We start from the raw sequence: 14,851 nt of genomic DNA on the forward strand, positions 1-14,851 counted from the left end.
TTTTAAATACAACTAGTAAAACAAAAGTTTAGAAACAGGACATTTCTCAATGCATCCTACTTAAACTCACAGTAGGATGTATCTTCTCATTCTTAAAAGCAAAATAAATTCAAAAGAAGCAAAGTTTCCACAACTTTTGAGGGAATATCTAAAATCCACAAGGTTTACACTTTTATATATTAAATTATTAAAACGCATGTCATCAAATGTGTATATGCATAAGAAGTGCTTCCATTTGTAAAAGAAAAAATATCCTCTCTCCATTGAAACCTTGATTTTGAGTTCACTCCAAATTATAAAGTTTAAAACTTAAACTGTAATACAAGTTTCGCTGTGGTAGCATAAATAATCCATTATAGCAAACAAAGAAAATTAAAATTTGAATCAGTAGTTCTATTCCAAATACATCAGGAGTATTACATGAAATTTTACACTAAGATACATTTAACAACATCACTCTGAGAAATGGTTGAAGTTAACAATTGTTCATCAGGACAACCAAGCAGAAAAAAAAATTTGCGTATCCTGGGATTTCCATCGAACTGGTCAAAAATTTCCAGTGGAGCCTTCTTCCAGGCAATAACATATGTCATACCTTTAGAGCAGAAGTGCCTTGCTTTTATTTTAATTATAAAGAAAGCCCTAGAATTCAGAACACAGAGAAGTGAACCCATGGAGACATCTATTATGGACTAAAACATCTAGTAATTTAACAGTGTGTCTATCAATATTAAAAAAAAATAATCTTACAGCCAGATTTTACCTGTATATTGTAAAAACTAAACTACGCCAGAAGGTCGCAAAGCAGCCTGAGCATCCCAGCCACTTCCCTTAGTCTTTTGACCTGTACCTCATCCTGTGCGCTCCACATTATCACTCAAACCACTGACCTCTCCCTTAACTTGTTGAATCTTCACATACTCCCCCTTTCCTCCAAGCAAAAGAAAACAAAGTTTTGTCCCATTTCATAAATTTGGCATGGTTTTACATATACTGTGTATAAATCTTTTTAGTGCTCTATTCTGAATAAAAACTATTTTTTGCACAGAACATTCCCGGAAAGCCTCCCCTCATTAGAAAGGCTGTAATCTCCTATTGTTTTCAATGAAAATGAAGCGTAAAACGGTTCTTAGAAAAGAGGCACTCTTTCAACATGTCCACTGCCTCCCTCTGGGAACCAAGAGAGAGGAGCTAAACTGCCTTCAGGGGAGATGGTGGTTCCTTATACTGTCAGAGGCTTCCCCTTAACTCAAACTAATTAACCATTTTACTTCTAAATTCTGAGAAAATTAAATCTCCACTCAAAGGAGAAGTGTTGAAATTTTGGGAAGGAAATGTTGCTTTTTCTCTCTGAAACAAATGGCTTAGTACTCACATTAAAAGAGAAGCACAGCACAAATTTACCTGTGAAATTACCCCTATAAAGAGAAAAAATTACGTGGACTGTAAGAAACAACACATTTCTGTATCAGAGCTTACAATTAACATTTGTGACACAGAGTGCTTCACATCTAATCATTATATTATCCAATAATTTATGGGAAGGAATGATGAAGGAGGATGATAGGAGCAGAACTAGCACATCTTCCTTCTTCATGGAAATATCAGAATGCGAATTCACTTGGGGGGTTTCTGTTCTGGTTTTGGCAGGGATAGAGTTCAATTTTCTTCCTAGTAGCTGGTACAGTGCTGTGTTTTGGATTTAGGGTGAGAACAATGTTGATAACACACCGATGTTTTAGTTGTTGCTAAGTAGTGCTTACGCTAGTCAAGGACTTTTCAGCTTCCCATGCTCTACCGACTGAGAAGGCTGGGGGTGCACAAGAAGCTGGGAGGGGGCACAGCCAAACTGGCCAAAGGGACATTCCATACCATGGGACGTCATGCTCAGTACATAAACTGGGGAAAGCTGGCCGGGGGGGCCGCTGCTCGGGGACTGGCTGGGCATCAGTGGGTGGGTGGTGAGCAACTGCACTGTGCATCACTTGCTTTGTGTAGTAGTAGTATTATTATTACTATTACATTATTATTGTTGTTATTATTTTATTTCAATTATTAAACTGTTTTTATCTCAACCCACGAGTTTTTTTCACTTCTACTCTTCCAATTCTCTCCCCCATCCCACCGGGGGAGAAGTGGGGGGAAGGAGTGAGCGAGTGGCTGTGTGGTACTCAGTTGCCAACTGAGGTTAAACCACAACAGTTTCTTAACAGGAAACAAAAAGAAAATAAATCCATATTTTCCTGCAAAAAGGGTCTCTACAATCCAAGGAAAGTACCAATTTCTCAACTTTGAAAATTTCTGAAGAGCAAACAAGAATAGTTTCATAGTCTTGGAAATAACAGCGCAACATTTTGAGATAGACCTATAAATATGTGGACCAAATCCTGACACAAGTCAATTCAGTTTTGCAGAAAGTGATGCCAACTTTGACTGGGGGCTGGAGCATGCTTTTAATTAATTCTTTCCACACAATTGCATTAAAGAACACCTACTAAGTAGTAAAATTAAGGAGTTGAAGAGACTGAAAAAATGAAGCTTGCCTGTGTACAATTCTGCCAATACCATTGTACAAGACTCTCAGATTGTGAACGACACTGTCCTCTCCAAACCTTCCAATAAGTACTGTCCTCCCATGAAGACATTCACATCATTTGATACTAGTGTTCCGACGCAACTGACAACTGAAGGAAGGTAAGAATTCTAAACATACATCACGTTTTTCAGATTTACAGCTTTTTGGTTGCAATACGAGAAAGCCAAGGACTTACCACCTTGTGAGACACATTAACAGAGTATTCTGCACAAAATATGATTCATTACTTGTTCATTTTATTTTTCTAATAGACCAGTGCAGTCCTTAACCATATAGATTTACTTAATGTGTTCAGACACGAAGTTTCAAAGCAAATGCCAGACTTCCTTAGTCTCCTTCTAGCTTTCCTATCTAAGCATACATTTTACTATACATATACTTGAAGACTGGGAAGGGAGACATGATCTCTGCAGAATGAAAAGAGCAGTAAAGAAAGGCATTTCATTCATACTTAAAAATGAACGCTATTTGCACAAATAGCAAAGGATATTGTTTTAACCATGACTGTATGGAAGGAGATGCTTTCCATTTCCATATTACTTACAAAAAGAATGCTATGGCCACTTAAAGTAAGTTTTTTCTAGTTTTAAGAAATAACCTGTTCTCCAGGTGGACACAGGTAGTGTCTACATAGTAGGAAGAATCACATGTCTGAAGAACATATGCTGAAAGTGAAATTACAGATACAGTGATGACCAGTAAACATGTAAAGGGCCTTCCACAAGTTTGCAGAATTCATGTAAGAAATTAGTAGGTAACTCAGACCAGAAGCATTGCTTTTGGTACAACAGTCCTTGATCATTACTGAGCAAAGCAGGCCAAGCACAAACTATGCAGGGTATTGCGCATACTCCTCAGTCAAAGAAAATCACACCTACCCACAGAACTGTGCCTGGGGACCTCTGCTTTTAACGACAGCCCATGGGACCATGGAGAACCTCGAAAACAGAGAAGAAAGCAATGCAGAGAGGTTCTCCTGGGTTTGCAGGAAAGCTACTAATTGCTCAGAGATCTGAAATCTGTTGATCTCATTCATGGACCCATAGATTTCATGATCCCATGGCAATACAATTTGGCATTTGTCCCATGAGTGACACTGAATTCAGCAATTTGTAGATTATCTCTGATTCCCCTCCATCCCCCCGGTACTTGTCATCTCCTGCTCTTCCACACTTGGGGATGATGGGAGAGCTTTTGTTTTGATTTTTGTTTTAAGCAGAAGGAGTTAACACGCATTCTCCATGGAAACAGACAGCTGAAAACCAGATCTAGAATTCAATTTTCGTCAAGAAACCTGGGAGGACCTAGAAGCACAAGCTGCCCTAGCTAAGGCTTCCTGCAGAAGATCACAGTAGCAAGAGCTAGGGAAGGCAAGAAAATCAACAGCTAGAACAAGTTCTTCCATCCCTGATACACAAAAAGCAGAAAAGGAGGTCGTGTGATAGACTGCCTGGAAAAGATTGTGACTGCTGTTAAGCATAAACTCAGACCACCTGGGTAATACAAGAAAATACATTTTCAAAAATTATCCTGAAACAGAATAAGCTTCCATGTGTTTAGATCAACAAAAATCTGCACCTAAAAGACAGTTCTGTGTGGGTTTTAGAAGTAAAAAAAGATAGTTTAATGAAACTTGAATAAAGCAGTCCTCGTTGCAGAATACAGTTTCACTGTGCTATGGGAACATAAGGCTTGAGATTTATGGTCACTTCCAACAAACATGTAACGATGCCTTCAGAGAACATCTTCTCACAGGCCTTTCATGGTAATCTTCAGTCCAAAAATGATGTAAAAATATTAATAACTCCTCAAATTCTGAGTACTGTTAATTATAAATTAGGCAGTTTGGGGCATTTAGGGCAGGCAAGTGCCTTTTAGTTCTGCTGAAGGAAGATGGGTCCAGAGAAGAAAGTGGTAATTTTTTTTCCCATGAATTACAGCAATAAATACAGAGACCCAACCTGTTCTTATGAAATTTTGGGGAGGAAATGTTGCTTTTTCCCTCTGAAATAAATGTCTTATGAAAGACTCACAAAGAGATTGATCAGCCATCTCAAATGTCCAAACACTATGCCCAATAACTTCTGGAAAAATTTGATTTATATCACTATGACCTTTAAAAGGAATAATCTGGACAGAACTGATTATAGCATAGTCTTTAATATACCCTACAACCTTCACGTAAAGCTAAGCTTCCTGTCATACAGCTCACTATTAAAACGTGCTAACAAGACAGGTGGAAATGTGATACCAGCTTATGAGACTATGCAGTCTCTGGGGCAATGAATGTGTCTTTTTTCTTACCCTGTAAATTACCTGGCATTCTTTTGGGAGCCATAAAAACAAACAGGAGACCCTTATTCATACCAAAAGTGATCTTTCAAAGAGCTATGGAGAAGACACTAATAAAACCTTAACTGGGAAATCAAGATTTTACTATGGCTACTTATGAGAACCAATAGATCCCTCTTTGCACCAACACCACATGGAAGAACTTCCATTGTAAGGAGGGTGAGAGAAGCACAGGAACTTCTGGACCGTAAGAAAATCTTAACTGTTATGTACAGAAATAACCTTGTAAGAAAGGACTTTTCAGGTACCACCCCTCCAAACCCAGAGTCCAGAGATGTGAATGAATAGCCAGGCCTGAGGAAGAGTAGAGTGGTCACTTGTGGCAGTCAGAAGTTCATTGGTAGGGGTGCTGCTAAAAATCCATTCTTCTCCGAGGAATCACAAGGTTTATGTTTTATTTCCCCTTTTGACCCAGTATGTTTTCAGCTTGTGAAGAAGTGGAAGGAAGGCAGGAACAAGATGCACGTTGGAACCCACTTCTCTCAACAGAAGATCTCAGTTCAAAATCCAGAGAAACGAGATCTTATCTACAGAGATGAAGAGATCTCCTTAGGACACTGTGAAGAACAAAAAACCCATTCTACAATGAAGACTAAATTTTGTCCCAGAGCATCCATGTAAATGATTTTTCACAAGACTTCAAAGCACGGAGAAGTTTTTCTCCAGGAACAGTAATAGGTACCTGAAAAAGAAACATGGGGGCTTTTCTGCTTCAAATAAGCTACTCCTACCAAAACATCTGCAATATTAATAGGCTAGGTGAGCAAGCACCAGTTTTCTCTCCTGAAGTACCTGAAATGTAAACAATTTCTAATTCCAAATCATTTACGTTAAAACTTCAAGGCCAGAACCTAACTCCCTGATCCAGCACACACACTTTCATGACATGCATCTGTCTTTTCAAGCCTAAAATACATTATATAAATGTACCCAATGAGTTCAGAACCTTGTTCACTCAGAAGAGAACACTTCCAATTGCAAATCTCAACAGAAAATAAAAATAGAATCCCTTTTAAATAATATGAAGGAGCTGCAAATACTTAACCTCAGGATGAGCATAGAAAATCTTCTTTTTAAAGCCAGAATAGGCCTTTGCTTTTCTATTTATTGGATTTTTAGTAAGATGAGCACTGTTAGTACTGCAAGCAGTTACAGCCTCCACCTTGACAGTCACTTCATGTTCCTGCTGGCAGATGTGAAAGATTCTTCTCCTCTCACTAGCTCGATAAAAATCAGAAGTTGTATTAGTACAATCCGAACACAATTAAATAGTACTTCCAAACCCTCTCTCAGCAGAATGGGGATGCTACTATATAAAGAAACCTGTACGCACACATATATCAGAAAATTTAAATAATAGTTACCTAAAAGAATTTAGTTTTACCGTTGTATTTTTTACACAAATAGTCAAGAACAGACTCGGTGGCACAGACTGATAGGCACACGGTTAAGACTCAGCTTGCTTGATTAGGCAGAGCTGATATTAGAGGAAACTCCATATGCACTCTCTTTCAGGACAGCAGTATAGTCAGTCGAAGAAGGATCCCGCTAGTCTTCTCACCCAAGTATACTGCAGATGTACAAGGTCCAGCTGCAGATACTTAACTGTATTCAACAACAAGCAAAGCACATACTGAAACCTTACGGCACAGTAAATAATGAAATAAACCTCATCTCTCAAAAAAGCATTGTCTGAGAAGGAGGGGGGAGAAATCAAATGACATTTTTGCAACTGCAGTTAAGATACTGTAAAACTTCAAGAAAACTTAAAAAACCTGAATCTTTCTGTATCTATTCATTTTATGAGTCAACCTGTGTGTTCCAGATTGACTCGCGACTATGTTGACCGAGGCAGCAGTATTTCACAAATCATTAAATCATCTGCAAGTGCTTTCCTCCTCCATCAAACATTCTTAAACCTTTCTCTCTTCACAAAAGCAAAGACAGACAAGATATTGGTTCAGCTAATTCAGCTTACTTAGCGTTAAACGTGGCACGTATGGTGTGATCAGATCACTCACACCTTCAGCAAGAATGATTTTTCTTACGTCAAGTAGAACACATACCTAATAAAAAATTCTGAATTGTTAGTATGAATTAATAAACAAGTCTTCTGTGCTTTTTGTACTTGACAATTACGGTTTTCAGATACGACACTACAGCTACAAATTGCTCTGCAATTTAACAGCAGGGTTTTGATTTACCAAACCCCTCAGCCTGATGGAGAAGCCAGAATCGAGAGACTGGCTCTCTGATGGTCTTCACCGACGATGGAATTTTGACCCCTCTGGAGTCAATGGCAAAACACTGCCTGGGTCAAGATTTCACTTAATAAATGTTCATCCTCCTCTGCTGTGAAATATGCTTGGCTGTATTTTATAATGATTTGTCATGTTCTTTAATATGAACGTGCAATACACTCACGGAATATTAAACACATCTAAGATTTCAAAAGTATGCACTTATCATGATGCAGCCTGTCTTACTAAGCAAAAAGCACATGATGCTAAGGAACACCATGAGCCTTGCTAGATATTAGATGAGTTTATCTCAACTGTGACAAAAATAATGCAAAAGCTAGCTTTTCCTGTCACCTTAAAAGATTAAGAGACAATGGGTTTTAGAAGTACCTGGTGAATTAATTTCTAAAATAAAGCAATTTATTTCTAAAATAAACATTCATCGTGTCTTAACACAGATTGATGTGCTTGTAGAAGCATACCATGATTTTATTTTTCCTTCATCAAACATGACTTTATACACTAACTTAAACATTCACACAATCACAAGATTATATAACACACAGAACTCATTTGAGTATTTTCTCGGTTTTTTTTAATTATGACAATACACATAATAATGCAGACAGAACTGTGCAATAAGGCCATGTAATATTCCAAGACCCGTATAAGTTAGAAACGCTAGAATGGCGATACTGAGACAATATTTTTTTATTTGACATTATTTTGATTCACCTACTCAAATTCTTAGTATACCTCAAAATTTATTCAATAGTGAACTTACTGATCAGTGAAACTCTCATGGGTTTAAAGAATTGTGGAATCCACGCCTTTTTAGATTTCCAAGTACTTTTTCATTGAAAATTTCCTCTCACTGATCATTCTGTTTCAAAATTATATCTCACAACAACATTTACAGGTTTCAGATTTTTGGCTTTTGTTATACACATTGTATTTTGGGAGCACAATGTCCCCCACTGAAGTCAACTGTTGTACTGTGGATTCTGATCTCCACAAATTTAATTCACTAATGTCATTCCCTGCAGTCCTAAACTATTCCTGTAAAACTATTTCTCCTTCAGCAGGGAAAATTAAACCTTGCTCTAATAACAAGGATTCAAAACAACAGTGAAATACTGTATTTTTCCAACAATTGTATATTTAAAACAGAACAGGTAAAAAAGATTGCAGCAACTGTACTTCATTTTTAACTTGAGGAATATGCTTTACCAAGTTGGTTGTCTTTAACATCTGTGTGGGTGGAAAACTTCCTTATAACTTGTTCCTCTCTCTGAGACTTTTTTTTTCATTAATTCTGACTAGTCATCAAAGTAGCCCAGACATGACTGTGCAAAATTGTCCAAGCTCTGTTACCAGTTAGCCTCATAATCCAACCACCAAGAACAGGGTATTAAAGTGGCATTGGTCTGTAAGTAAAATAGGCTGAACAGTTCTAACTGTGTTGATGGTGCATTTACAACCTCAGTCATTGTTAACTACAAATAAGGCAAGATCACCATTAGCTCACATACTGTAGGACGCCGAGCCATCATCAGATTATGACAACAGAAAATGGAAAATGGTCACTTAACTGATTCATTTCTGTTTTTCCAAATTTGTGTTTATAAGACATTGGGCTATGGCAGTCTAATTTTAATTTTATCTGTAGAAATATTTTTCTGCAGTAATTAGACAGACCTGGAAAACACTCAAGGAAAGAGGTTTCAGAATTGTATCTTAAGAGAGATATACTCCCTCTTTAGACTACATCAACAGCTCAAAGGAACGATAAACTCAGAGTGGTCAGCCTCCTAAGGATTTTGTCAGTAAAAATGAAATCACCAGATGGAGAGGAGCTGACATAGTAGAAGGAATTCAAATTCCATTCTAACTCTGGAATGCAGTTCCACATTTCTGGAGAGCTCAATTTACATTATGAGAATGGAGAAAATGGAATGAAACTGTTGCAATGTTTTGGACCCTAGTTTCTAGAAATTTTTTATTTTTTATTATTATTGGTTTTAGTCCTTGCAGGCAAAACACCACCGAACTCCCTGCTGTGTTTTGAACTAAGTCTCAAAGGCATCAAAATTGGCATAATACTTTTGCCCTTTATTCCTCCCGTTCTCTTGGACCAGATGATTTTGCATTTAACTTGTTCTATGATGCTGAAGTGTTTATTATGCTGATGAAAAATACCTACTTCAGCATACAAAAATACCTGAATAACAATCACACTTTAAGTCAGTATGGTCCTGACAGAAGCCAGGTCATCAATTCCATCTACTGAACAGCCTTTCTTTAGCACTTACAGAATACGGATATTTGGACAGGACGTATCTGTGCTTCCATCTGCCCTGCGCCTTTGTGACCAGCCTGATGTGTTCGGGGGAGGGGGGGGGGAGGCGGATAGAAGGACATTCTTCATTCTGCATTAAAACATGGGACAGCACTTCGATCTCTGAGATGGCTTCCAGGAGTTTTCCATATGGTGCTGGGTAATCACAGAATTAGGAAATCCTAATTCTAAGGCATCCCCAGAAAACTAAGAGTTACTTATATGTGATGGACACCTGCATTTTTGAGCCACTGTAGTGTAGAAATATTTCTCTATCACCTTTATACATACAATTAATGAAAGCGTGGTAAAGACACACAAAACTTACATAGTCATGAAAGGCTTTTGCTTCACTTGAATGTTCACATGTTTCTCGTCTTTCTGGAGCTGCACAGTAGAGATCCCAAAATACACTGCAAGTTAAGAAGTTAGAGAGATGGTGAGAAAATCATTTTAATACTCGTGTAGGTTTTATGGTGTACGCACACGACACATGAATATATAGAGAAATAGACATATCACTTCCTCACCAAGGGATGAAAACCCTTACCTCTATGAAAAAATTTAGCTTTGTAAAACATCTCTGAAGAATCCAATCCTGCTATCTGATTCTCCGAGGCAAGCAGTGCTGTATTCCTTTAATATCACTGTAGCATAGACGAAGAAGCTAGTCTAAGGTTTAAGGGTATAATGCATATTACTGAAGCTCTGCATTTAACCTCATCCCTCTGGCAACTGCTGCAATTAACTTCCACAAAGCACAGGAAGGGACAGATTTGTAGTAACATAGAAAGGCAAGAAACTGGGGAGAAAACTGGGAGTTCTTCCAACGTCCAATACCATGCTTTAAACAAAAGTTCCCAGAGAAACAGGTGTATGGACAAGAGTCGGAAATAGATGGGTATGTTCTTGGGTTATAAAGAGTGAAAGGAAATTATGGTACTCCCATCGGTCTTCCTCCCCAATCCCCTTCAGATAGAGTTATGCAAAAATCAGTTCGAACACAAAGTTTCTGGAATGAAATTATGTGTATGTTAGAAAAATTAAAAGAATAAAATTTATTAGTGTTTCATAGTGTTTCTTTATTGTTTTAGACTTAACCCTCTGTAACTTAGTCCAGCACCATAATACGGAATTGTGGAAAATTTGAGCACTCTGCTGCAGACGATCAAAATTAAGGATAATGCAGACATCAGAGATACAAGGAACATGTTCTCCTTGCCAGGCTTCCATCACATAGCTAAAAGCTATGAAGGAAAGGTCAGTGAAGAATACACAACCTTCCGCGCAGCTGTACGAATCACTTGGGTTTTTGTGTTCAAATGGGACCAATTTCAAACTTGTAAATTCTTCTACTCTTGTCAGTTGGACGTATTCTCTGTATTTTGTATTCTTTCAAACGGAGGCATATTGGATATATTCAAATCATGTGACAACTAATAAATACCATGGCTAAATAGCAGTGACTATGAGCACTCTTTTCTCCTTGGGAATTCTACACACACACACGTGTCCCTGCACAGCAGTATATATAAGCAAATGGTATCATGCATAAAAAAATTACAGGCCAACCCCATGTCTACCCGTATTCTGAGTTGAGAGAAACTGTGCAAATGCAGACACTGCAGCACCAAGCCCATGCTAATGCACGCTGCCTCTCAAAAAGGCTGGTAGCCTGGATTCAGCTAATTACTTTCATATGCTATACCCATGACTAGAATGTGCACTGAAGATTGAGGAAGCTCACCTCTATATGCAGAATCTCTGAATATACCGTTTGTTTCAAATGTAATTATTTAGGATATGTAGAATGATCTCTCAAATGCACAATTTACTGGAAGGTGGTGAAGAAATGCAGACCACCTTCTTTCAAAGATGCTTTCTTATCAAGGCACTATGCAATATGTCTTTTCCTGTATCTAATATCTGTATCTTTTTCTATATCTAAATTTCTGTTCTTTCATTCCTTAACAAGAAAATGGTTCTTGATCCTCATCTTCACATTCCTTTTACAATGTTCACCTGAATTTCTTACCTCCAGCTGCTGGAACTAGCAATTGACATATTCTAAAAATCAGAGGAAAAGAAAATTGATACTTACCACCACCAGGAATGCAAGAATCCTGGGGGCTCCCCCAGTGTGATGTTTTTTTCCCATCTTATCTAAAACAAAACAATAAAAAGAGAGGTGTACATTTCTGTGATCATTGTGACTAAAACGCATTACATAATTCAGGCAGAGAGCAAAAAGAGAAAGAAGAAAAGATTTTGTAGTTAAGAAAGGCTTTATCATCATCAGTCTGGATGGCCATATTACTTACTTACTTTTCTTATTCTAGGAAAGCATATTTTAGAATTTTTTTTTTATTTTAGATTCTGAATAGAATTTTATTAACAATGTATTTTGTATCACTCCACCACTGAAACATGCATTATTTTAAGGTCAAAAATGCATGACTGAAAAAAAAAAGGTTTAAAAAGTACCCTTAAAATGGTCTAAAAGATTTTCCAATTTGCACTAAGGAAAACATAGAAGACACGGAATTAATGTTACTGATTCAGCAGGTGGCAGTCTTCCCTCCGCATCCAAAGTAAGCCAGTGTTTTATACTCACAGAGTGCTTTACTGTTAGAGGTAATGTGGCAAATACGAGCAGCACCAGAGTTATAACCCAATTTCCCACCACTCAGTGAAAATAGAAAGCTAGTTTGGCTTGGTTTGTCTGCGCTGGCAAGCTCTCCTGAACAGAGCTATATTGGCTATGACTTCTTTCCCACCTAGGAAGCCTGGTTTGCTTAACACTGTTGTCAAAGGAAATGCAGTTTAAAAGAACTCTTACCCTTGACTCCACACTTTTCTTGTTGATCAGTGAACCCATTAGACAACATAATGCATGGTGACAACGTCCTGTCTCTCTGCAATACTTCCCAAATGTTGCATCTTAACTAGGATCACACAACCATTTTATTAATGCCGTAGTCATGAGTTTGTCCTTAACTACAAAATTAAATAGTTCGGACTACAATAAAGCCCGTGTAACTGCTGAAGAAGCTCTATTGCAAATAACTGGAGGTCCTGCAGAAATCCACAAAACACTGTACAGAAGAATATCTCATGTTAAAACTGGATGAAACTAGAGTGTTGCACGCATTCCAAATTCCTCCAGTTACAACTACACATAGCATTATTTCCTGTCCAATTTTGTTAAAAAAAATTATTCAAACACAAACCATATTCTGCTCTAGAGATAGAAGTAATGGCAGACTATTAATAAGAGGATTATTTTAATGAAATGCTTAAACAGCCTTAATATGAAAGGTATTTAAAGATATATATCTATAAAAGTACATAAAAGCTTACTATAAAAGGTAGACACAGTGTTCATAATGCAAGAGGCACTGGTAAAGCTGGCATTGTCCGAAAGAGACTAAAACTTTGATTCTCAACTCCAACGTGATTTCCACATCCAATTCTTAAGAAATTTAAACACATACAAGTTCTGTCAATAGCTTGCAGAAGAATATGTAGTTGGTACACCTAAAAATGTTCTTTGCACTCATACGAAGTAACCTAGTTTAATTTTGATATATTATTTGAATACAACTATTCAAAAATAATTTTGCTATTTAAAAATTATTTTTAAAAGGTAACCTTGAGGCACTATCACTTTTGCTGGTAAAGCTGGCAGAATGAACCAACTGCATGGCACTTAACCCCACCACCACCACGTAACAGTAGTTAGTATATAAAAAAAAATCTTTTAAAAAGCTCCTGCTTAAGCGCTGGCAGATAAAAATATTAATAAAAATGAAAAATATAAATAAAAGCCAAAGCTACTACAAAGGTATTACACACTCTTCAAATACACTCCTCTGAGGCATGACTGCTCCTCACGTGCACTGGGAATGGCTTGGAAGGACTTCTGTTAATCACCAGGAATTACACCAGACGAACACAGTACTTCTGAGAAGTTTCAAAAGCAGCGTAATGAGGAGATGCAACGTACAACCAAAACAAAAAATTGTTCCTGAAGTTGAAAAATCATTCAGTTAAGAGTAAAAATTATGTCTGTGTAGAAAGCCCTCACTATGCCCAAGCAGTATTCATGAGGAAATTACCCAATTCACAAGTCTTACACTGGTCCTTTTTAACAGGACATATTTCATCTTGAGAAATTTATTCAGAGAAGGAGCCTGAAGGGAATGTGGAAGTTTGAGGCTTGTTTGAAGGGGTTTTGGTTTATTTTTCAAAAAATACATACTTCTGTCTCACATGGCAGATGTCAGTCTGTCTGATCACAGAGACTTAAAAAGATTTCTAAAAAATTATTAGTTTTAGAAAAATACCCTCATTGTCAACTGTATCGATTAAGCTCATAACCGGTGATTGATTAACTGGGAAATGCCCACCTTCCTGGTCCAGCCAAGCTAATGGGAATTATTCCTCCAAGGCTAGAACCTAACTTCATGGATAGAAAATACGTGGGATAAGGATCAGCTCTTCAAGGAAAACATAACAGCTGGGACACCAAAGGAAAGATTCTGGAGCAGAACAGCTTCTTCTGTTTCAAAAATGTGTGTACCCCATCTGAATTAGCTCTATTCAGCCCTCATAAGCAATGACACAGTTTAGATGAAAGCTAGTTGTGCTAGCCCCTTGCCATTTTGCCAATTGTATGATGAATTGGTATGAAACAGCTGCTGAGTTACTTCAAGCCAGTACTTCATGCTATGTCTCCTGAAAGGAAGTAAATTTGCAGATCGAGATACAAGAGTTATAGCCAACAAACTGAAGAGGTCTCTACTGTCAAGAGATACAGGAAAGTGCTAGCTGAGCTTGAGGTCCTATGTTTTAGAGATGAAGGCAACAAAGCTTTGATGGCTGTACTCCACAAGGACCACAAAACACAGTTCACCTTCTAACTGAAAGATCAGCAGAGGACTTCTAGACCTTACTGACTCATAGAATCATAGAATCACAGAACAGCTCAGGTTGGAAGGGACCTTGAAAGACCATCTGGTACAGCCCTTTGTGGGAAAGGGAGCCTAGATGAGATTACCTAGCACCCTGTCCAGTTGCGTCTTGAAAACCTCCAGTGATGGGGACTCTACCACATCCCTGAGGAGGTTGTTCCAGTGAATGATTGTTCTCACTGTAAAAAAAAAAAAAAATTCTTTCCCGTATCAAGTTGAAACCCCTCCCTGTGCAACTTGTACCTGTTGCCCCTTGTCGTCTCCATGTGGCCCCTTATGAAGGGAGAGCCTGTGTCCTCTTTGTAGCCACCCTTTAAGTACTGGAACACTGTGATGAGGTCCCCCCTGAACC

At 37.9% G+C, this 14,851-nt stretch overlaps 1 protein-coding gene across 3 annotated transcripts in view; it reads right to left on the minus strand.

Moving 5' to 3' along the window:
• The window catches only part of SSBP2 (single stranded DNA binding protein 2), a 217,034-nt gene that overhangs the window by 146,521 nt on the left and 55,662 nt on the right, over positions 1-14,851 (minus strand). For all 3 annotated transcript variants that reach the window (XM_076362395.1, XM_076362396.1, XM_076362394.1), the window contains exons 3-4: positions 11,628-11,689; positions 9,855-9,939 (exon numbers count right to left, since the gene is read on the minus strand). In XM_076362395.1, the coding sequence (XP_076218510.1) occupies positions 9,855-9,939; positions 11,628-11,689 (147 nt within the window). The remainder of the gene's footprint in view (positions 1-9,854; positions 9,940-11,627; positions 11,690-14,851) is intronic.

The sequence above is a fragment of the Aptenodytes patagonicus genome, chromosome Z (genome assembly GCF_965638725.1).
Source record: "Aptenodytes patagonicus chromosome Z, bAptPat1.pri.cur, whole genome shotgun sequence".
NCBI classification, from domain to species: Eukaryota; Metazoa; Chordata; class Aves; order Sphenisciformes; family Spheniscidae; genus Aptenodytes; species Aptenodytes patagonicus.